We start from the raw sequence: 25805 nt of genomic DNA, 5'->3' as shown, positions 1-25805 counted from the left end.
ACCTCCACTACTCAATGAATGGACTTATTTCAAAGGTCATATCTCCCACTAGCCTATATTATTTTACACTACAGACTTAACTTCTGTTACATGTGGCTACAGATTACTTGTAAAAACTGTGGCACTGACCAGACCAGTAAATGGAGAAAAAAGAATACAATGTGCAACGCCTGCTTTCAATGGCCGAATAATCACCGTGGGGTAAGTAAAACTGTTGGGCGGTTTTAAAGGAGACAGTTAGCCTCCTAGATGGGCCCGTGTGTAATGAGTGAGACATGTTAATAAAACCTCATTTAGATGGTTTCTCATCGTTGCCATGGATTTAGTAGATTTGAAAATGTTTAAATATTTTTCTTGATTGGTTTTTTATATAGGGTTTTAAACAGCAGTGATCATAAAATAATTTTAGCTTCTATAGTTCCTTAATAAAGAACTATGGACCTTTAGCTACCTTGTCCTTGCACTAAGATAATAATTCTTAATAATTTGTATTAGAATCTGCACAGCTAATTTGGAAGGGGAGCCCGAAAGAAGTATTCGAAAAAAACCATTAGTGGGTGGTTGGCTCAAAGTCTGTTCAAAGTCTGCTCAAAGTGGTTGTGTTGTGTGGAGGTATAAAAGTAATGAAATCTGTTGAGAACCTTTTGAAACAATTTTGTTGAATCTCCACTACTCAATGACTGGACTAACTTCAAAGGTCACATCTACCACTAGCCTATATTATTTTTCACTACAGACTTAACTTTTGTTACATGTGGCTGCAGAAAATCTGTAACAACTGTAACACTGTGACATCATCAAAATGGTGGAAAGGTGGCACAGAATGCAACGCGTGCAATCAGTACTACAAGAATCACGGTGGGGTAAGTAACTGTTGCGCGGTTTTAAAGTAGAGAATTAAAATATTTTACTAATTAGCGAAAGAGAAATTGACAGAGAACTGTTCCTGTGATGACGCCGGGTGCAAAGACAAGGTAAACCCTACGCCTACAGACATATAAGTTGATTTTACGTTTGAATTTATGTAATACAGGTTAACCTGTACATGCAATTCAATAACTTTCCAATTTAAGTTAGTTAAAAAGTTCCTTACTCTTACCAGTAGACTATATTTCCAAATTTGTTCAAGTATTATAATTTTAGCTGTAGGCCTTAAACAAAATAATTTAAGTTCACAGTCGGTCACTATAATAGAAAAACAATTCCTTGAGTCCGGATTAATGCATCAGCTTCTCTGAACACTTAATTGAAATATTCATAGCCTAAAAGTCTAAAAGTAAGTGGTATAATTGTTGGCAACAAAATTACTAAATGATACATTACCCAATAACTTTTCTTTTTTCAAACTCATTTATTTTTAAAACAAATTTCACGTGTTCTATGTTTTGTGTGATTATTTTATCTACAACAATATTATGACTCACTCCACTTCAAAATAAAGATTTAGCTTCTGTTTCACAGGAAAAATGCAATAACTGCAACAAAACAATTAATCTAAAATCAAACAAAAAATGGTTGTACAAAGATTCAGACGGCCAGTTTTGTGTTGAAGAAAAAAGTGCAGACGGGGAAAAATATCGAGTGTGCGCAAAATGCAACTTGAACATCCGTAGAAGAGTAAGTAACCTAGAAACATATAGTGTATCTAGTCATGTAAGACAAGAGATCGTTAAATATTTGTGGATAACGTTCTAGTACAAACACTTTTGAATCATGCCCTCGTACCTGCACCTGAGTAAACGCAAAGGGAGGCGTGATCCCATGTGCAGGGACGAGGAGTGCTGACTGAGGACGTAATGTTCCTTAGATATACAGTCAATGGCAACGAAGTTTCGACTGAATCCGAGCCACATGTTTTTTCCTTTTAATTTACGAATTGGTTTAGTTATTATAATTATTTATATTTTATATGTTATTTTATATTTCTATTAATTTTTTATTTGTATTTATTTTATATTTATATTGTATTTTATATTTTAATTTCTTATACATTAGTTAGGTATTTATTATTGAGATTATCAAGTATTAACTTAAATTGAAATTTTTTACAGATAAAGATATAGAAACATTGAGAGGCAATTTTACCCAGTTAAGGTTACTAAATTATACATTACCCAATAACTTTTCTTTTTTCAAACTCATTTATTTTTAAAACAAATTTCACGTGTTCTATGTTTTGTTTGATTATTTTATCTACAACTATACTATGTTTCACTCCACTTCCAAACTAAATTTAGCTTCTGTTTCACAGGAAAGATGCAATAACTGCAACAAAACAATTAATCTAAAATCAAACAAAAAATGGTTGTACAAAGATTCAGACGGCCAGTTATGTAAAGAAGATAATGGAGACGGGGAACAATATCCAGTTTGCAGCAAATGCAACCTAAACATCCGTAGAAGAGTAAGTAACCTAGAAACATATAGTGTATCTAGTCATGTAAGACAAGAGATCGTTAAATATTTGTGGATAACATTCTAGTACAAACACTTTTGAATCATGCCCTCGTACCTGCACCTGAGGCTGTAACGTTCCTTAGATATACAGTCAATGGCAACGAAGTTTCGACTGAATCCTAGCCACATGTTTTTTCTTTTTAATTTACGAATTGGTTTAGTTATTATAATTATTTATATTTTATATGTTATTTTATATTTGTATTTATTTTATATTTCTATTTATTTTTTATTTTATTGATTTTATATTTCAATTTCTTATACATTAGTTAGGTATTTATTATTGAGATTATCAATTATTAACTTAAATTGAAATTTTTTACAGATAAAGATATAGAAACATTAAGAGGCAATTTTACCCAGTTAAGGTTACTAAATTATACATTACCCAATAACTTTTCTTTTTCCAAACTCATTTATTTTTAAAACAAATTTCACGTGTTCTATGTTTTGTGTGATTATTTTATCTAAAACTATATTATGTTTCACTCCACTTCCAAACTAAATTTAGCTTCTGTTTCACAGGAAAAATGCACTAATTGCAACAAGAACATTAAACAAAATCAAACAAAAGATGCTTACAAAAATATGCAGACGGCCAATTCTGGATACAAAAAAATGCAGACGGGGAAAATTATGTAGTTTGCACCGCCTGTAACACCAAAATCCCGTACAATTTAATCGATGTGAATGATGATGCTACATAACTGTAAATTTCATAACTGAACAATTCAATGCAATGTACTGAGTTAGATTAAGGAACTGTGACGCTATTTATTGTATTGCTGTACATGAAACGAATAAAGAAGTTTTAAATTGAATTGAGTACTCCTATCAAAAATCCATCATTTGGCTGCCACCTCAAAGTTTAGGGATTCATTTTTACCTATGTCTGGAGTAGATTTTGTTGGATTTTCACTCATGATCTGCATATAAGCTAGCATGTGACTATTAATTTTATTTAAGTCATATGTTTATGTTTTTATATTTGATTATTACATTTGTGTTTTTCCTTGATTCAATTAAACACTAGTTTTCTATTTTGTCTAAATTTAGTTTGATATTCATGAGTTTTAGAGTAAATTTCACATTTAATATGCTCTCCCCTTTAGGTTATGGGCCCAGAGGGTTCTAGACTCATGAATTTAATATATTCCCAAGTTAAATCTTTTTCAATCTAAATAATTTATCAGTCAGCCTAGGTTGAAGTGTAAAGTTTTGTTCTTGTAACATCTCATAACATTTTCACAAAATGACTAGTACTGTAAATTACCGAATTGAACCTCTAAACAAAAATAACTATGATACTTGGAGAATTCAGGCACAAGCGATATTAATAAAATCAGATCTGTTGAAATATGTCTGTGGTGAAGAACCATGTCCTGATGATACAGATCCTGAAAAGAAGAAAAGGTGGTTGAATCAAGACTTGATAGCAAAATCAGATTTAATACTACTAATCTCTGCAGGTGAGCTTAGAAATATAAAAAGCTGCAACACCTCAAAAGATATTTGGGACACTTTGAATAATATTTATGCATCTAAAGGTCCTGCCCGTAAGGTAACACTTTTAAAGAAATTGATTCTACACAAATTGAAAGATGGACATAATGTAAGAAATCACTTAGATGAATTTACTGATGCTGTTGATAAATTATTAGAATTAGACATTGTCATAAATGATTATCTTTTGTCCATAATGATGTTGTACAGTCTTAATTCATTATTTGAGAACTTTCGAGTCGCAATAGAGTCACGAGATTCTCTTCCTAAACCTGATAAGCTAAAATTAAAATACTTGAAGAATTTGAAGCTAGGCAAAAAGTAGTAGTAAATTCACACTCTAAAGATAGAGTTGAAAAACAAAGCACTGACGGTGAATTTTTCTCTAAAAGTGTTAACAGCAAGCACAAAAACTTTAATCAAAATTCAAAGGGTTTCTGTAAAAAATGTGGGAGAAATAATCATTCAACAGAAACATTTTGGGCAAAAACTAAATACAATCACAAATATTTCAAAACAGAAGAACTTTGTCTTTTATCCGGAGAATGTAAACCCAAAGACAACATTTGGTGTCTCGACTCTGGTAGTACTTCTCATATGTGTAAAAATAGGGAAGACTTTGTTGAACTTTCAAAAACTTCTCCTAATCACACACTCAAACTTGCATCAAAAAATCAAACTACTGTCGGCGTCCCAAGACAGATTGTGTTCTGCTCATGAATTAACTCTTCCCTCAACAAAATACGCCTTGCGTTATTTGAATGTTAAAAACCCAGTAACCATTTAAACGCTAACTAAATAATTTAACTAAATTTAGCTATGCACATGTACAAAACGTTATGTGACAATAAAGAAATATTTATTTTTTATTTATTTATTTGATTTGACTTAGAAAAAGACTACCCAGTGGAAGTTGCTTTTGCCACTCCAGGGACATCAAAAGGGAATTTTTATGAAGAGGAGGAAGATGATGAAGGTGATGATAAGTTTTAAAATATTATCAAAATGATAACATTTTATTTCCGTCCACTTTTGAGCTAGATGTTTGTTAATCTGGTGTTGTTAGTTACTTCACAATTATGTGTACAACACATTGGTTTTCTAGGCGCCTTAAAATAAGAAAATAATTAGCAAAACCTAGAAATAATTAGAACACAGATGAAACCATTGTTGTTCGATAGTGAAAAGTATTGTGAATAACATATCAAAAGTCTCCAAAAATATCTTTGGTGGAACACCACTATTTTTCCAAAATGGCGGCCAAATCCAGTAGTTTTTTGCTTTTTATTGAAATTCTGACTTTCCAGTCAATATTGGTGAAAAGTCGTCAATACATTTAATGTTCCTCCTGAAATTACCTTTAAAATGATACCAAATACATGTCCCTACAACAAAAAAAAACCCCGTAGAAATAATAAAATATTTCAAATAAAAATATTTTTTATAAATTAATGTAATCGTCCAAGCAAACTAAAAATAATGTACACAGGGATCGTATAAAAATTTGCAAGTAAACATGTTATGGTTTTATTTTTATTGTTGTGGTGTGCAGAGTGACATACCAAAATTGCAAAAAATCAGTCCACGGGAAACCCCTAAATTAAGGAAAAAATGGCGGCTTTTCCCAATGTTGGGCAAATTTTGCAACAAAAGATACCACATGTTTCTTTGCATATTTTTCGAGATTTTGACTTGGAACCACGACCGATATTTATTGGATAGTCCGTACTTAATTTCAACAGGGGACGCTTTTTGGGCCGCCATCTTGGATCAGCCATATTGGATCTGCCATATTGGATATAAATATTTTTTAATGTAATTATAGTGTTGTGACACATCATTATGAACTAGAGTTCCATGCTGAATTCAATGCTGAAATCAGTTTTTTAAATAGCGTTTTACGATTTTAAGATATATATAAAAACGAAAACTCTCCCCATACAATTCTTATGGACGTTTCGTACTTTGACAATTTAAAAACACATTGAAAACTACCACAGTCTAAGGTTGTACTATCAGGTTCAAGTATGGCGTGGAAATAGTTCACCAGCAGATCCAACAGATTGGGAGTGGTGTTTGACTGATGGTACATATGACTAACTTACTTATAAATAACTGTACTTATAAATAACTGTAACTGTGTAACTTGGAAATTATATTTTGATAAATATAGGATATGGCCTTTAAAAAATTTCAACAAAACGTTTTATGGTTTTATTTTGTAGTGTTGTGCAGAGTGAAAACGGGAAAAACTCTTCATAGCTGTTCGTTCAAGTATTGGCTTTTATTTTAGCTATGGATTCCTTATTGGGAGTTATTTAGAATTGGGGATAAATGTCTTTAACTAAAGACAAATTTCAAAATAATAATAATTCATTCAATAGTTCATTGAAGGTAGGCCTACATGATTCGTTTTAAATTTGTCATGTGTCATTTAATAATTAATAAAATTAAAGCCAAACATTTACTGAGTACTTTGATACTAGAATGAACTTGTTAACATATTAACAACCCGAGATATAAATCTTTTAACAAAAACTGATAAAAAAAGTTTATTTTTGAAAGACATGTTTTTAGGCGAGGTTTATTATACTGTATTGATCAGCTTGTGGGCTTCACTCACCTTAATTTGTTAATCCAGGACTCGTCAAATGTAACACAACGAAGACACACAACACACACATACACGCACATAAATCCTTGGAGTAAATCCAAGGACGATTTTTATGTGCGTGTATGTGCGTGTGTGTTGTGTGTCTTCGTTGTGTTACATTTGACGAGTCCTGGATTAACAAATTAAGGTGAGTGAAGCCCACAAGCTGATCAATACAGTAAAACAAGTTTAATTTAATTTTGTGTTGGGGTTTGTACCTCGTCTATAACTAGTCTGTTTTAACTATGAATAAAACAAAATGAAAGCTAACTAAAATGAAAGATCTTTTATCACTGAATATTTTAAGGCTAGAACGAACTGCAAGCAATAATAATACCTGGAGAAAAATAATCCAAACGCATTTTCAAAGTAACTTACGATACGTCCATAACTGATGTATAGGGGAGAGTTTTCGTTTTAATATATCTTAAGCAACGAAAAAAACTTATTTAAAAACGGATTTCAGCATTGAAATCAGCAAGGAAATCTAGTTCATAATGATGTGTCACAACACTATGGTTACATTAAAAAATATTTATATCCAATATGGCAGATCCAATATGGCTGATCCAAGATGGCGGCCCAAAAAGCGTCCCCTATTGAAATTAAGTACGGACCATCCAATAAATATCGGTCGTGGTTCCAAGTCAATATCTCGAAAAATGTGCAAAAAACATGTGGTCTCTTTTGTTGCAAAATTTGTTTTACATTGGGAAAAGCCGCCATTTTTTCCTTAATTTAGGGGTTTCCCGTGGACTGATTTTTGTAACTTTTGGTATGTCACTCTGCACACCACAACAATAAAAATGAAACCATAAAATGTTTACTTGCAAATTTTTATACGATCCCTGTGTCTGGTTTTTTTTAGTTTGCTTGGACTATTACATTAATTTATAAAAAATATTTTTATTTTAAATATTTTATTATTTCTACGGGGTTTATTTTTTTTGTAGGTACATGTATTTGGTATCATTTTAAAGATAATTTCAGGAGGAACATTAAATGTATTGACGGCTTTTCACCAATATTGACTGGAAAGTCAGAATTTCAATAAAAAGCAAAAAACTACTGGATTTGGCCGCCATTTTGGAAAAATGGTGGTGTTCCACCAAAGATATTTTTGGAGACTTTTGATATGTTATTCACAATAATTTTCACTATCGAACAACAATGGTTTCATCTGTGTTCTAATTATTTCTAGGTCAAACCACATATTCAGGGGCCTATTCCTGAACTAAACAAGTTTATAGAAGGTCCTAAAACTGGTTCTATGATTATTTAAGAAAGAGTTGGCATTGCGACGAAACAGAAAGCGACCTTGCTTATGTAGATGCAATCTGGATTGCACCAAGAAAATTGCAGATGCCGCAAATTGCGAAGGTTATGCACAGAGAACTGTTCCTGTGATGACGCCGGGTGCAAAAACAAGGTAAACCCTACGCCTACAGACATATAAGTTGATTTTACGTTTGAATTTATGTAAATACAGGTTAACCTGTATAATACCTGTATTATAATTTTAGCTGTAGGCCTTAAACAAAATAATTTAAGTTCACAGTCAGTCACTATAATAGAAAAACAATTCCTTGAGTCCGGATTAATGCATCAGCTTCTCTGAACACTTAATTGAAATACTCATAGCCTAATAGTCTAAAAGTGGTATAATTGTTGGCAACAAAATTACTAAATGATACATTACCCAATAACTTTTCTTTTTTCAAACTCATTTATTTTTAAAACAAATTTCACGTGTTCTATGTTTTGTGTGATTATTTTATCTACAACTATATTATGTTTCACTCCACTTCAAAATAAAGATTTAGCTTCTGTTTCACAGAAAAAATGCAATAACTGCAACACAACAATTAACCTAAATTAAAAAAAAAATGGTTGTACAAAGATTCAGACGGCCAGTTTTGTGTTGAAGAAAATAGTGCAGACGGGGAAAAATATCGAGTGTGCGCAAAATGCAACTTGAACATCCGTAGAAGAGTAAGTAACCTAGAAACATATAGTGTATCTAGTCATGTAAGACAAGAGATTGTTAAATATTTGTGGATAACGTTCTAGTACAAACACATTTGAATCATGCCCTCGTACCTGCACCCGAGTAAACGCAAAGGGAAGCGTGATCCCATGTGCAGGGACGAGGAGTGCTGACTGAGGACGTAATGTTCCTTAGATATACAGTCAATGGCAACGAAGTTTCGACTGAATCCTAGCCACATGTTTTATTTCCTTTTAATTTACGAATTGGTTTAGTTATTATAATTACTTATATTTTATATGTTATTTTATATTTCTATTAATTTTTTATTTGTATTTATTTTATATTTATATTGTATTTTATATTTTAATTTCTTATACATTAGTTAGGTATTTATTATTGAGATTATCAAGTATTAACTTAAATTGAAATTTTTACAGATAAAGATATAGAAACATTAAGAGACAATTTAACCCAGTTAAGGTTACAGCCTGTTGTGTCTTTTGACCGGAATGTATAACTGAATTGTTCACAGTGAATAGTCCGTACATCACCCACCTTCTGATCGGAATAGAAAATGTTGTATTAATGTTGTATTAAATTCAGAATAGAAAATAAACAGCATTGCATAATAAACATTTGGGTTGCTATGGTAACAACTATAGCTTTATGTGTTCATAACAAACACTAAAACAAAACATTAAATTGTACAACGACTCACAACAGAAAAACAATAAATAATTAACCAATCAGCTGGTATTAAAATATAGGAGGATAGAATATTATTAATTGACACTATATTGAAAATATATCATTCATGATTTTGCCTCAGTCCTGAGTCTCGGTGATGATTTCCCCGTAAATGCAGCCCGAGGGAGATGTTCACGATTTCGCTATGGTCGCAAGTGTCGATGACGATATTCCCTTGTTTTAGGGAAAGCAGTGTTCACGATTTCTTCGCGATCAAGGGTGTCAATGATGATTTACCCGGAATTGTAGCCCAAGGAAAATGTTGAGATGTACACAATTTCATACACAATTGCTGGTGACGATGATCGTGGGACATTTTCATTATTTCACAGCTATCGTAGGGAATTTCAACCACAGGGATGGGGGCCGCTTAAGTAATTTGGCCTACGGTCGCATGTACCTTAAATACGGCATTGATTGTTGGTAACAAAATGACTAAATTATACATTATCCAATAACTTTTCTTTTTTCATACTCATTTATTTTAAGAAAAAAATTTCACGTGTCTGCAAATTTGTTCGATGATTTCAACATCTTTCTCTCTCGCAGTCTAGTTCCATACATACAAAGTACCACATATTATATAGAAATTTTAAGAGGTAATTTAAGCCAGTTAATGTTACAGCCTCTTATGCCTTTTGACTGTAATGTATAACTGAATTGTTTACAGTGAATAATCTGTACATCACTTCTGTTTTACAGGTTCAAGATATGAATGTGCTATGTTTCAATCCAACTTGTAACATAGCAATTAAACACCCGAGATATTCTTTCATGCCATTATGCAACGCGTGTCACATGTACCTTTACTCAAATGGGGTAAGTAACCTAGAAACATTTAGTGTATTTTGTCATGTAAAGCTGGTAATCATGACACTTAGGCCCAGCGCACACGGTGTGACTGTTTTACAACTGTCGTTGCAAACCAGTTGCGCAATCTGAAAATACTGGTCAATTAAGAAAAATACCTATTGAAAATCTCCCCTTATTTGAAAGTTTTCTATATTATATTGTATATTATATTGATATATTATATTTATTACCTATTGGTCTGTATGGACAATTAATTATTATATATGGTTTGAAAAGGGAGATGGATTGACATATTAATAAAAAGAAAAACATATGATGAAGTTGAATTATTCTATAATAAATAACAGTGAAAATATTGAAGTGTTGCATAGTTCAAATAAAAAAATCAATCATATTAACCATCACTAATTGGTAGAACATGATCAAATTCAACATTTGATATGAATGTGCACTTAGCCCGTGTTTTGGCTTGTAAAGATAAACAGTTATATTTTTGCATTATTATTAATGTGAAAGATATGTATAAGTTGTGACAGTGATACTGTATGAACCTGTATGAAACCCAGTACAGCAGTCTGATTCCAACATCCATTATTATTTTTGTGTTGGGTTAGTGCTTGTGTTTTATACACAATAACCCAACACGCACACGTGCACGTAAGTTTGCATTAACGTTTGAGATGTCTTTGAGAGAATATTTTTTGGATACAAGTTACGTGATAAGTGCTGATTTATTTACTGAGATAAGATTGATTATGTCTAAGTGGTGTGTGTGTGTGTTGTCTGCAGTTAAGACGAGTTGTGCGAGGAGGTATTGTTTTGGGTGTAAGACGAGATATTTTGGGGAGGAGCTGATGGTGAAAAACATGATTTTCCACATCGACTGCTTCAAATGTACAGGTGAGGAGAATAACAACAATAGTGTATGATTACATTTAGGATTTTTGAATTATTACATTTTAAATAAAAGCTCAGCCCCTTGCCTAGAGTCACTTGATATTTCAGTTTTACCATGCATTTTGATACCAACACAATGCAGGTCAATTAGGAACACACAGTAGCCTATTTCACATTTTTGTCCGCAGAACTCTATAATTCCTTTGAAGGGACGGAGGTAAATTTATAGATTCATTTCAGTTATAACAGGAAACTATACTTCCTGTTAGGCACAGTAACTTTGGTGTTAAGTTAGAGCTGTAATTACATCGTCTGGTTGGCAGTGTTTTCCCGTTGGAAAAACCGCTAACCCCCAATTGTTTTAAAGTCATTCCCAATAACATATCGATCAAAACAAAAAAAAGCTTGAATGACAACTGATTTGTTTAATGGGTGGCTAGTATTATTAAATAAGGATATGAACTCAAAATCGTACAAGTATCCTGTTTCTTGACGAATGTTTGGTCCACAAAAATCTCTTTATTTATCTAACCTGAAACTAAATTTTTTTGCCATATTTATGTCAAAGTTGTTGCTTCTTGACTAAGGCATCATTCAAAATTTCAAAAAGAACCTTACCTGTTTAAAAATTAACTCTGTTATTCAAATTGTTTATTTTTCTCCCAATAGATACAACCCAATAGATAATTCACAACTTTTAATGATTCACATTTATTTGCTTGGCTCTCTAATTTCAAATTTTTAAGTGTTTATAATTAATTCAACATGCAAATTGAAAACAAATAATAAAATATATTAATGCTAACTAAATATATTTCCTAAACTAACTCCTAAACCTACAAGCCAAACAGCAAAACCTACAGCTACAGCTACCAAAGCAACAGCTACCAGGAGACTTGTAAATGGACAGTCTAAGTAAGTTTATTAACTTTTTTCTTTAATTGTCCAGTATATTTTAGTATATACAAGGTAGTTGAAATAAATTAGTTAGAATTTTTCAATATATTTTTTAAAATATAATCTACGACGGCGATTCTCATTGTCAGTAAAGAAAGACAAATACTATCGACATTGTTCTGATAATGTGGTTGGGGGGGGGGGGGGGCAGCAAGGCCAGCCACAACCCCAGTCATGACAAAACGTTTGCCCGTGCCACGTCGCGTGTGGAACTAGTTCCCGAATGTAAGGCCGGGGCCACACGACGCGGATCATCCGCGCGTGGAAAAAGTTAAATACTTAGAAGTACGCTCAGAAACCTTAATTTGCCAAAATCATTCTCTGCAATCTAGGAGTGTGAAAAATCTTGAGCCATTTAACCTAGATGATAAATCTTCTAAAGTTTGAAGTGGGTGATGGCGACGTTTAATATTTTTGTTCAAATCGGTTGGATCTAAGCAGATTCGGACTTTGTCTTTTTGGCGTACAACAACCATGGGGGACGTTTCTTGTTTTAAAATAAAACTAAATCTTTAAATGAAGAATTCCATTTAATGATCTACAAGTTAGTATGTTTACAAGTAAGTTTGTTGACCGTTCCTTCGTGAATGGTTATGTAGAGATTGGCAGTAAATGATTTCATAACCATCATCTATAATAGACCCCCCTACTGCCACATGTGATTTGATTTTAAAATAATTGAAATCACCATAATGACGTATGTGTTTTGTTCCAGGAGAGCAGGCCTCCAGGAATGGCTCGGGGAAAGTGGCCAAGAAAAAAGAATTAGGCTTTTCGACATCAACAGTAAAGTATATTTTTAAATACTTTATAGGTTACTAGCAGTTACCCGGTGCGAGTTGCTGTGCTTAATAACTATATTTTTAAATGGTAATTTGTTGTTTACGATAAATAATAAAAAAAGTATACTAAGAACAAGTATAGAATATTTATTTTACTTTAATGCCAGTGGATAAACTATGATTTTTTTTCATTAGGTGTATAAATATATAAGTTTTTAGGCGTACCAAGACGTGAGCACGCAACATACAGCTGTCCGTGTGAAAAGCATGCATTTTCTAAATTTAAACCAGCGATAGTCAGGGATTGCCCTTGTGCCTTATTAATGGTCATTGCGAAAGCAAGACGCAAAGGAAATTGTAGTCGCTTGAATTCAGAAGGTATTTCAGATGAAATCGGTATTCTTGGGATTAAGACTATTTCTCCTTTGAACTTACACTGATGATTGTTGCTTCGATCAAGTTTGGTGTAATTTTTTAAATCGTCAGTCTAGTTCCGTTGCATAGCGTGAATTAAGTTTTTTTTAACACAGTAACTTAATGTAAGTTTAAAAAAATAAAATCTAAATAGTCCCTGAGTAGCTGGTGCTGCTACCTAGCCCGGATTGGGCGAATCTTTTAGCTAAGTGGTTGGTAGTGTATCCTATGAACATGCAGGTCACCAATGGTCGTTTTGCTATTTTTTTTAAAATAATTCCTTCTGATCTGTTTGAATACGTAAATATGATAAAAATACACATTAGTGAACAAAAATATTAGTTTAGTTTAGTTTATTAGTTTAGTAATGAGATCTGTTGAGAAACATTTTGAAACAATTTTGTTGAACCTCCTCTACTCATTGACCGACTAATTTCAAAGGTCATATCCACCACTAGCCTATATTATTTTTCACTACAGACTTAACTTCTGTTACATGTGGCTACAGATTACCTGTAATAACTGCGGAACGGACAAGACCAGTAGATGGAGGAATAATAAAACTATGTGTAACGCCTGCTTTTTGTGGCCCAAACATCACCGTGGGGTAAGTAAAACTGTTGGGCGGATTTAAAGGAGACGGTTAGCCTCCTAGATGGGCCTGTGTGTAATGAGTGAGACATGTTAATAAAACCTCATTTAGATGGTTTCTCATCGTTGCCATGGATTTAGTAGATTTGAAAATGTTTAAATATTTTTCTTGATTAGTTTTTTATATAGGGTTTTAAACAGCAGTGATCATAAAATAATTTTTAGCTTCTTTAGTTCCTTAATAAAAAACTATGGAACTTTAGCTACCTTGTCCTTGCACTAAGATAATAATTCTTAAGAATTTGTTTTAGAATCTGCACAGCTAATTTGGAAGGGGAGCCCGATAGAAAAAAAAACCATTAGTGGGTGGTTGGCTCAAAGTCTGACAAAGTCTAGCAGCCGGCGCTAAGATTCTAAACTAGCTTTTGGCATAAAATACTTTGCTTAACATAACAACTGTAAACATTCAGCTTTTGTGTCACAAATTCAGCATTTGGATAAAAACGTAAAGACATACTTAGGGTTGACTTATTTATACTATGTGTAATGCTAATCATTGATACGTTCAATTCAACTGTAAGAGGATGACAGATTAATTAAATATTCATAGTAAAATACTAGGATGTTCAAATTATTTATTTAAGCAATCTTAGTAATCTTCGATTTGATTTAGAGCAATGTAATTTGTTTTTTAGCCAAAGTGAAAGTTCAAATTTGAGACTATGGTCTTTTCCTTACTAGCATACTACTATCGTTACCATCGTACTATCGTTTCCATTGCGTTTTGTGAGGTCAAATCTCATTTCAAGTTGCAGATTTAGTTTCCCCACCCTCGTAAACATTAAAAACGATATACTACACCCTACATCTAGCAATAAAGTGTTTAAACATTTTTTTCAGGGAGCAATTATTATTCTAATTTAAATAACCTTATATCAGGAACTTCCCCAAGTCAGATTTCGGTAGACTTTTTTGTGCTGTGTGGAGGTATAAAAGTAATGAAATCTGTTGAGAAACCTTTTGAAACAATTTTGTTGAACGTCCACTACGCAATGAATGGACTAATTTCAAAGGTCATATCCACCACTAGCCTATGTTATTTTTCATTACAGACTTAACTTCTGTTACAAGAAATATGTATCAACTGCACCACCACAACAACAACTAGGTGGTGGGGCCAAAAATGACATGCTTGTCATCAATGGCAAATGAACCACAATGGGGTAAGTAACTTATACCCCTACCATGTAGCCAATTAGGTAGTATACTTTAATTTAGGATGAATATAATTGAATCTAATTTAAGCTGGTAGTAGTATTGCTCAAATCAAGAGGTGCAGGTTTACAATCCATTCTCACAAGTTATTCTGACACCATGTTAACTATATTATATCAGATTTCGGTAGACTTTTTTTGTATCGGTCCCAATTTCCAAATCTCCCCATAGTCTCTGCTGAAGTTTGAGTGGTCTTAAACGAAGGATTCAACAATTGAAGGACCACACCTACTCAGCTTAGGCTCCGGATTTATATTCTGATTTATATTTTAGAGTTTTTTGTAGTAAATTAGAAACTAATTATCTTTACTGCAGGGTGGAGTCAAACTCCCCACTGTAGAAGAGAAGAACACTTTGGAGAAGAGCACTTTAGAACCTCCCACTACCGAACCCGTGGCTAGAACTTCGTCCTTGGAAGAACCTGTGAATGTCACATTAATAACTGATACATATTACGCTATCCAGTCATAAATAATACTAAAACTTGTTTTTAAAATAAGCGTAGCTAGAGACAATTTACAAGTATTTATTTACAAACATCAAAAACAAAAAGTGGATTTAAACATTGTTCCACATATTACCTGTTGTTGAATTTTAACTGTAATGTTGTCACTATTTTATTAATTAGGCTAATTTTGAATAATAAGACGATAAGAAAATGTTTAGCAAAGATAAATCCTCGTATTTGTAGTAAACATGAAATAAAACTTAGTTTTTGTTGTAATTTTCCTGGTTTTCCTATACATTTTTATGTTCTGATAGCATTGTTTGAAACCAAAATCTCATAAAATCAAAAGACATATAGTTTACTGTGTAATATTGAATTTAACTTTGATTTAGTTGGACGAGGTTGTCATAATAAAGCCATTTTAGGGAAAATAATGTTTTGCAGCAAAATCTCAGGAACACAATATAAACTGAAAAATATCATCTAAATAGTTCGTGACTAACTAGTGCTGCTACCTAGTAACGCATTGAACAACCATCTGTAGCGCTATCTGTTCGCAATCAGTGGCGTCAGCTTAAATACCGGTTTTTGACTCAGTCTTCAAGCACAGATAGCCGAGAAGGCTAGGGCGTGTGTCACTTGGCCAGTGGCATTCGTCTGCTCGGGTTCGAATCCCGTCCTGTGTGGCAAATAATTGGCGATCTGTGTGTTTGTAGCGATATACTACAACCACTGGGGCATAGTGAGGTGTTCATAATCCTTGGTTTAGACATACACCTCGAAATCATCGGATTGGGTGAATCTTTTAGCTAAGTGGTTGGTAGTGTATCCTATGAACATGCAGGTCACCAATGGCCGGTTTGCTATTTTTTTTTTTAATAATTCCTTCTGATCTGTTTGAATACTTAAATATGATAAAAATACACATTAGTGAACAAAAATATTTTCTCAAGACTGCAATTTTGATTGGATTATAAAATACACAATTTAAACCAATAATGTATTTTTAAAACTAAATTTAATGAGGAAATAATTTGAAATAAAATCAAGAGAGAAAAAAAGATGGCTGTATAAAAATGAAGAGGCAATGTTCTGCATTCAAAATGATAGCATAGACGGAAAAAAATACAGAGTTTGTAGAAAATGCAATACAAACATTCGGAAAATAGTAAGTAACCTAGAAACATATAGTGTATCTAGTCATGTAAGGCAAGAGATCGTTAAATATTTGTGGATAACGTTCTAGTACAAACACTTTTGAATCATGCCCTCGTACCTGCACCTGAGTAAACGCAAAGGGAGGCGTGATCCCATGTGCAGGGACGAGGAGTGCTGACTGAGGACGTAACGTTCCTTAGATATACAGTCAATGGCAACGAAGTTTCGACTGAATCCGAGCCACATGTTTTTTCCTTTTAATTTACGAATTGGTTTAGTTATTATAATTATTTATATTTTATATGTTATTTTATATATTTTTTTATTTTTTATTTGTATTGATTTTGTATTTATATTGTATTTTATATTTTAATTTCTTATACATTAGTTAGGTATTTATTATTGAGATTATCAAGTATTAACTTAAATTGAAATTTTTACAGATAAAGATATAGAAACATTAAGAGGCAATTTAGCCCAGTTAAGGTTACTAAATTATACATTACCCAATAACTTTTCTTTTTCCAAACTCATTTATTTTTAAAACAAATTTCACGTGTTCTATGTTTTGTGTGATTATTTTATCTACAACTATATTATGTTTCACTCCACTTCAAAATAAAGATTTAGCTTCTGTTTCACAGGAAAAATGCAATAACTGCAACACAACAATTAACCTAAATTAAAAAAAAAATGGTTGTACAAAGATTCAGACGGCCAGTTTTGTGTTGAAGAAAATAGTGCAGACGGGGAAAAATATCGAGTGTGCGCAAAATGCAACTTGAACATCCGTAGAAGAGTAAGTAACCTAGAAACATATAGTGTATCTAGTCATGTCAGACAAGAGATTGTTAAATATTTGTGGATAACGTTCTAGTACAAACACATTTGAATCATGCCCTCGTACCTGCACCCGAGTAAACGCAAAGTGAAGCGTGATCCCATGTGCAGGGACGAGGAGTGCTGACTGAGGACGTAATGTTCCTTAGATATACAGTCAATGGCAACAAAGTTTCAACTGAATTCGAGCCACATGTTTTTTCCTTTTAATTTACGAATTGGTTTAGTTATTATAATTATTTATATTTTATATGTTATTTTATATTTTTATTTATTTTTTATTTGTATTGATTTTGTATTTATATTGTTTTTTATACTTTAATTTCTTATACATTAGTTAGGTATTTATTATTGAGATAATCAAGTATTAACTTAAATTGAAATTTTTACAGATAAAGATATAGAAACATTAAGAGGCAATTTAACCCAGTTAAGGTTACAGCCTGTTGTGTCTTTTGACCGGAATGTATAACTGAATTGTTCACAGTGAATAGTCCGTACATCACCCACCGGTGATGTAAGTAGTACCGGTAAGTAATTATATTTTTTTTTATAAAAACAAAACTTAAACTTTTAAGATGGATAGTACGGTACACAATACATAAATCCCCAAAAATGTCAAATCCTATGCGAAATTGAATTCAAAGTTATATCAGCTAAAGAATCTCCAACATTTTACAATTTCCCAATGTCAATTTGCAAAATCGCTCATTCAACGAGTACTGGAAATTACACAAAATGTATCCTGAACCCAGTGCTGTATGTTCTTTGTCTCTTAGTAACCGATTCTGTTTTAAGTGTGGCATGTTTGCAGGGAGGAACGGAGAGCCCAGGCTAGGAGAGGGAAGTCCCTCGGACGCTGGTCCTTACTACAGTTCGCTTAGTTGGTTGGGGCAAGAAACCAACCCCTCCCACCCCCAAAGACATTTTGGTACGTACATTACACAAAACTATGCTGTTATATTTTACTAAGTATAAATTTCAGAGCCACTTTTTACTTTCCCCCACAAAAATAGTACCCCTATATGGAAAAAGTTTTGTCTCCCTCAACATTTTCTAGTTTGAGTTTTGTGTTGAAATATCCATCCATAGTATTGTATAGAATAGTAGAATAGTATTCACCCAAAACTCAAACTTGGAAATAATGGAAATGTTTACAAAAAAAATATTTTCTTCATATCTAGCTCCAGAAATTAAAAATACAAATGATCAAAGTGACTCTTCATACAACATCATAACATTCTGTTATTTCACATAAAATATATATATTATATTAAAGATAGTTCTGTTTACAAAAACACCATATTACCTTTCTTTGTCGCTTTGTATTGGTGGTATACATGTTTGGTAGGTGGTACGTTAGTCAAAAGAGATATATGGGAAATTCGTTAAAAGCCTTATTGTTCCCAAAAGTTCCTTGTAGGGTATTAATAATATAGATAAATAGGAGATGTTTAAAAATATTTTCAATTCCAAATTGTCTATTTTAACTCATTTTAGTGCTGCAGTACACAAAATTTACCCTAACTTTCATTTCAGCCAATGGCACTTCGAAGTGGCAAAAAAATAAGAAGAACAAATACACCAAGACAAAAAAAAAAAACAAACACTGCAAAACCTCAACTAGTTACGAAACAGGTAAGTTAGTTAAAATGTTTGTTAGTTTGCTTCGATCTATTATCAATACAATTATCAATAAACGCTATCTGATCATTGTGACCTGTACCCTCAGGCCTAGATAATATTTGTTTATTACCTATTAATAATATACGTTTGCAGAAGACGTCCGACACCACTAATGGGGTACAACAGTTTGCCAATTTTGTGGGCATAGATAGTGGAATGGCAGAAACCTTGCTCACCACTTGGAAGACCCACCACTCCTCTCAACAGGCAGTGAGGAGCCTTGTACGGCTAACTGACAGTGGAGCGAAGCGGAGGGAAGTTCAAAAAATCACGGATGGACTGAGGAAGCTTCGGAGTCTTCATCATATGAAGAGGGATGGTACCAAATTGCCACCAAAACAATCAAAAAAAGAACTAGATGTCATGGTTATTTGCGACTTTTGCAAAGGAGGCTATAGTGCTGATTACTTCCGGCATCACTAAAAAAGTTGCAAACAAAGGCCTCTAGACGATCATGTTAAGCAGAACACCGCCAGCAGCCGACATCACTACACAATACCTCCTCAACCATCAACAGAAATTAACGAAAACATAGAAAAGGCAAAAAACCTCATACTCAGGACAATGAATTTAAATGAAGTGGGCAAAACTACCATAGGGGATAAGTTAATTCTCCAATTTGCAGGTGAGAGGCTTCCGGGGAGTAAAGGTGACACGGGAAAATTGGACTATTAAAGAACAGGAGTGCGAGACCCAATTTGCTGTTAGCTGTTAAAAGTATTGACCCAATCGTATCAAACCTTGAATACATTTTCGTGTGTTCAAAATTCGATACAATCATTAAAGCTGTGTATGAATTATCGGGGATAGACTATGAAGAGGGTACAAGTGAAAAACCCTCATTCACCAACAGCTTAAGGACTCCAATTGAGGCTTGCTGAGATGTACTATTGTCAAATGCAAGACAACCTCAATATCATCAAAAATAAAAAATTGGTTTAAACATTGTTTCACATATTACCTGTTGTTGAATTTTAACTGTAATGTTGTCACTATTTTATTAATTAGGCTAATTTTGAATAATAAGACAATAAGAAAATGTATAGCAAAGATAAATCCTGGTATTTGTAGTAAACATTAAATAAAAAATAGTTTTTGTTGTAATTTTGAGAATTACCTTCCTCTCCTATATCCCTTAGAGTTTATGATTTTTTTTTATTACCACTCAATGCAGGGAGGAATTAATTGAAAATAACCTAAATCACTAATTAATGTGTATAGTAACTTAGTAGTTACAAGGCTCATGAAATCTGAAGGTTACTGGTGATAAGCAAGATCGAATCTTTTCATTTGGCTATCAATTACCAATGTTATTCCAAGACCAGTAGTTATTGGTCTGTTTTCCTATTAAAGCTACATTAAAAAATTTTCATTTAAACATTTTAAAAACTTTGCAGGCGGGACAGGATGGGGACCTGACAGGCTTGAGCAAATAATGAATCTCATGCAGACAGTATACGCAATAAAAACTCGCAGGAGGACAGACTCAGAGCTGAGCTGAACAACGTCAAAGCTGAGCTGGAGGCCAAATCTCAGGAAGTGACGCAGGTAACACGTAAACTTATGGCATCATATAATTTTTCAGTAACTAATTCTTTTATATTTTCAATTGATTTTCTTTTCTAGTAAATTTAACATTGTAAATTAATTTAATTTACTATTGTTGTTTTTTGCCTTTTCAAAGTTTTCCTTTGCTGTTGTAACACTTTGTAAATTTTTTTGTTCTTTTAAATTTTAATTTTGTTCATTACACGATGAGTAACACCCTTAAGCAGTCTTATGTCTCATTAACCTAACACCTCTTCACTAAGCTAAGCGATTGAAACATTTTAGGAAACTTAAATCTTAAAGTGAGGCATGGGACTCGCACCATATAGACTTTAAATAACATGGATGCTTCTTCAGACAGTTTTTCAGACAATGCGCCACTTATTAAAAAAGTGTATTCAGTTTCTATATCAGACTCGGAAGACTCAGTTGAAGGTGCAATGCGAGAGGTAACTCTGACAAAAGAAAACCGAGAAAATAAAAACAAAATAACAAAGAAACTCAAGTTAACTGGTCAAGCTTATGTAATACCAAAGACGATGAATTTAGTTCCTCCAAAATCACTTGGACCTCGTTGTAGAGACGATACTTGTGACAAGTTGCATAAAAGATGCAACATTATTTCAGACTGTTCAAGAGAATCAATTCTTACGTCTTATTACAACTTAGGTAGTCTTCAATTGCAAAGAGAATTTATCGTCCGTCACGTAACTTCAGAAAAAACTAAACAGAAAACTTCAGGCAAAGATTCTAGAAGAGGAAAATCAGAAAAGGTAATGAGAACTGGTTTGTCGAAAGTGACTTCCACTGGGACAGTTGAAAAAGAGCTTATAGGTGGACGTAAGGGACATGTAATGAAGCGGGATGAGCTTATTAGGGAAGGCATTAATAAGCATATTGATAAATTCCCCAGGGTTGAATCCCATTACTGCCGCCGATCATCAACCAGATAATAATTAAGCCCAGATTTAAAGGTCACAAAAATGTATGAGCTGTACTTGCAGGACGGTTCAATAGAGGGAGATAAAGGTAGTATACAAAACTACAGAAATGTTTACAGGTAAAAGAACCTGTCATTTTTAAGACCAAAAAAGGATCAACGCAGTCTCTGCTTGACGTAACGTGAGGATAATGAAGAAGTTAAACACAAGCTTCAAGATAAGTATAAGTTACACACATCAGAAAAGGAGAAAACAAGACTAATAAAAAATGAATGTATCTCTTCAGTATATCAATAAAGTTAGATATTAACACAACAGAAAGGGGCGTATCTCAAGAGGTTTTGAAAACAGATTTTTTATTCCGTTAGTTAAAAAGATTAAGGTTATATCTATTAATAAGCATATTGATAAATTCCCCAGGGTTGAATCCCATTACTGCCGCCGATCATCAACCAGATAATAATTAAGCCCAGATTTAAAGGTCACAAAAATGTATGAGCTGTACTTGCAGGACGGTTCAATAGAGGGAGATAAAGGTAGTATACAAAACTACAGAAATGTTTACAGGTAAAAGAACCTGTCATTTTTAAGACCAAAAAAGGATCAACGCAGTCTCTGCTTGACGTAACGTGAGGATAATGAAGAAGTTAAACACAAGCTTCAAGATAAGTATAAGTTACACACATCAGAAAAGGAGAAAACAAGACTAATAAAAAATGAATGTATCTCTTCAGTATATCAATAAAGTTAGATATTAACACAACAGAAAGGGGCGTATCTCAAGAGGTTTTGAAAACAGATTTTTTATTCCGTTAGTTAAAAAGATTAAGGTTATATCTATTCTTATTATATATAAGAAAATGTGTATGCACTTGTCAATTTAATTAATAGTAAAAATGTTCAGCAAGTTAAAATATAGAATTATTTTACTATTAAAAAAAAAAATCAATTATAATACGTTAAATTAATAAAAGTCCAGAACAATGTAAACAAACAGACGACACAAGTCCACCTGAGTTACTTGGTGACCCTGACCTTGTCCGAGTCTTATCAGCAGGTTTGCGCAACGCAACCAGTTATCTATATTTTATATTTATATTTATTTATATTTTTATTCCGTTAGTTAAAAAGATAAAGTTAATATCCAAAATGCAAATTGTCAATTGAACCATAGGTCATAGCATATTAAAAGCTTAAAACAATCCACTTATTAATGTGTCGGCTATAAGCATAAGATTAGGAGCGCTTTTCTTTAAACTGGCCTCCTGAAAAACAGAGTTTTTTTAGATACGCCCCTTTGTGGTGGGGGCGACGTATTGTCTCATGCAAGATTATCTAATCAAGGGACACTTGCATTACCTTGATTACTTTTATAATAGTGTGGAACTAACCAAATATCTAATTGCTGACAAAACCAACATGTGTGGTACGTTGCAGCCTTTAAGATCGAAAAATCCCCTGAGTTGTTATATATTTGAAACTGAACAAGGGAGAATGCATCAGCCACCAAAAATGTGAGAGGAGGATGGCACCCCTCTCTCTTTTATGTGTAATGGTGCCTGCAGGATGCAGGTGCCCTCCTAAAGCAAGCAGCCTTGCCTGGGTATGCGGGGCTCTGTCCAGGTCGATTTTGGATCCCTAGCTTCAAGTGAGAACAGAATTGAAAGTAAAAATCAACAACAGCAACAAACAAAAGGGCAGGATCAACTGCCCAGGGTTGCGATTTAGGTAGTGGAAGAGGAGTTAAAAGGCCCCAACCTTAGAACTACCGAAAGTAGTATCTAGTTTATCCTGTCCTTGGTTGCTTGTATTGAAGCTCAGAATGAGGAGCTTGCTACCCAAAACTGCTTCACATTGGGATAGATGACCAAGCGTGTGAGAAGATAAAAAAGATGGCTATTAGAGAAAATTCCAGCAAACGGACTGTGTGAGCCCATTGACTATTTGACAGTAATATGACTGACTTCTTATTTAATAGTATTACAAGTCTTTTTACCCTCTAGTATGTTTAGTAGGTCTTAGCCTACCTACCCTGATTCTACAACAGTGTAGCTTCTGATTTCTCAACATAGTTACGGTCTCTAATGTTTGTTAATAAAACCATTTTTGTTATAGTTTTTTTTACAATATATTAAAACGTATTCTGTGATTTCAGAGGCGGACCCCCCTGATGATACAGATGGAGACAGGAATTAAGATCCAGGAGAAGTGCAAGAGAGCAACAGTTCATCAGAATCTTTGAAAGGTTTTCAAGAAACCAATCAAAGTAAACGGACAAGAAAGTTGTTAAGAAACGAGGAAAACTGGAAACGGAAAGAAGCCAAGGTTCTAAGTAATTCAGGTAAAGCCTACACAGATTCAAAGGGAAATCAAGTAAGAGCGAAAACCGTTCAACCATACAAACATACTTGTAGATACCAATGCAGAGAAATTTCTGAAATTGACAGAAATAAAGTTTTCACTGATTTTTGGAGCCTACAATCTTGGAATTTACAGTCTTCCTTCATTAACCGTTGCATGGAAACATGTGCACCCAAAAAACATCGAGAAATGCCCAACAACATAGACAAAAAAGTGTCAGTATTAAACTCTCCGGTAAGAGAGTATGTAAACATTTTTTTCTGAAAACGCTGGACATTTCACAAAAAAAGATATGACAACATTTAGAAGAAGAAAGAAATGACAGGTGTGTCCCGAAAGGACAAAAGAGGTCAACATGCACCGAAAAATAAAATAGCGGATGAAATAATCCAACACATAAAAAACATATTGCTTCTTTCCCTAAAACCACTGCTCAAGAACAAAAAATCCTTATTAAGAAAATGTAAAAACTGTATTTTGATCTTTGTAAGGAAGATGGCATTGATCCAGTCAAAGAATCATATTTTTGTCACCCATTTCAATCTAAGCTTTAAATCGTCTCGTAGTGATACATGTAATAAATGTATCTCCAGAAAACGATTCCAACTCCGTTGTTAACATGCGACAGAGTAGGGGAGAGTGGGCCACAATGAGACATGGGCCACTGTGAGACAGTAAAAATATTTAGTTTTAGAGCTGCTTGACAGGTGCTGCACTCTGTTGGGAGTAGCTTCAAACTCATCTTTACCCATAGATCCACTTTGCAAATGGCTGCCGTGACTCCAATGAGAACTGGTTATGTTGTGTGTTTTCAAAGAGCAAAAGTTTTTTTTACACTTGTTTTCATCGTGAGGTACTACTCAGGTAAGGTGGTGTTTTTATATTTTTTGTACCAAGCTATGAAAACGTGTTTCATATGTGACATTTCAATATATTCTTTCTAGTTGTTTAAGGCTCCAAACAGTTTTCAGAGACAATTTAATGTAGGAGTGTACATTGTGCCATAAGACACTCTGGTATGGGCCACAATGAGACAGATTTTAGGTGTCTCATTGTACCCCATTGAATATTAATGTACTAAAAATTAAACGTTTTAAAACAGAAATCAGCAAATTAAGGTTAATAAACTTGACAAATTCTATGGGCTAGCCTACGGTTGACAAGATCACAGGCATTATAATTGTTAACTTATATAGCCAACTCCTAACTCCTGTAGCCAACTCCTGTAAAGCAATGTTGAAATTCGTTTTTAGAAAAAGTGAGCTAACTTGTAGGCTAACATGACCTAAGCTGAGAGTTAAAGAGACATTTCCTTAAACATCCTTAAGCCCTGCCATTTTTAATTAATTTCCCTTGATTAAGCTTGAAATTTCTATATAACCTTTTTTGACAGGTTGCAGAATGTCGAGGGGAAGGAAGCGCAAATCCGACAAGGGACAGTTTTCCCCAGAAAGTATGGAACAGGCAGTGAATGCTGTTCTGGTTGGAGTTGAAGGAAGAAAACTCTCTTTACGTCAAGCGGCAGCAGAACATGTTTTGAAATTTCAAACCTTGCAAAGGTATGTTGCAAAAAAAAGGCTAATCCTAATCAAGACATTCGAATGGCACCTAACCACAGTTGTAGAAAAATATTTAATGAAGCACAAGAAAAGTCTTTGGTGGACCATATCATTCTTTGTTCTAAGATGTGCTATGGAAAGTCAACAAGAGACTTTAGAGAGCTTGCCTTTGAAATGGCTAAAGA

General features: G+C 33.4%; 2 protein-coding genes across 3 annotated transcripts; both read left to right on the top strand.

Moving 5' to 3' along the window:
- The first annotated feature begins 135 nt into the window (after positions 1–135).
- LOC128988047 (uncharacterized) lies at positions 136–3295 on the top strand. The gene is made up of 5 exons (XM_054409230.1): positions 136–201; positions 765–863; positions 1462–1617; positions 2252–2404; positions 2983–3295. Exons 1-5 carry the CDS (start codon positions 160–162, stop codon positions 3097–3099), a joined length of 567 nt encoding a protein of 188 aa, XP_054265205.1. The 5' UTR covers positions 136–159; the 3' UTR covers positions 3100–3295.
- Positions 3296–8495: 5200 nt separating this feature from the next.
- LOC128988160 (uncharacterized) lies at positions 8496–15754 on the top strand. 2 transcript variants are annotated; one of them, XM_054409391.1, is made up of 7 exons: positions 8496–8605; positions 10053–10169; positions 10953–11063; positions 12733–12803; positions 13722–13820; positions 14917–15027; positions 15395–15754. In XM_054409391.1, the coding sequence occupies exons 2-6, from the start codon at positions 10133–10135 to the stop codon at positions 14920–14922; spliced, it is 324 nt and encodes a 107-aa protein (XP_054265366.1). In that variant the 5' UTR covers positions 8496–8605; positions 10053–10132; the 3' UTR covers positions 14923–15027; positions 15395–15754. The 2 variants fall into 2 exon arrangements, with proteins under 2 accessions (XP_054265366.1, XP_054265365.1); XM_054409390.1 differs by lacking the exons at positions 8496–8605; positions 10053–10169 and having other exon boundaries at positions 10743–11063.
- The last annotated feature ends 10051 nt before the right edge of the window (positions 15755–25805 follow it).

Source organism: Macrosteles quadrilineatus, unplaced genomic scaffold (assembly GCF_028750875.1).
Source record: "Macrosteles quadrilineatus isolate MER2022 unplaced genomic scaffold, UCM_ALF_1.0 Scaffold_2__2_contigs__length_208266976, whole genome shotgun sequence".
Lineage (NCBI taxonomy): Eukaryota > Metazoa > Arthropoda > Insecta > Hemiptera > Cicadellidae > Macrosteles > Macrosteles quadrilineatus.
This window is presented reverse-complemented; position numbering and strand designations above follow the sequence as displayed.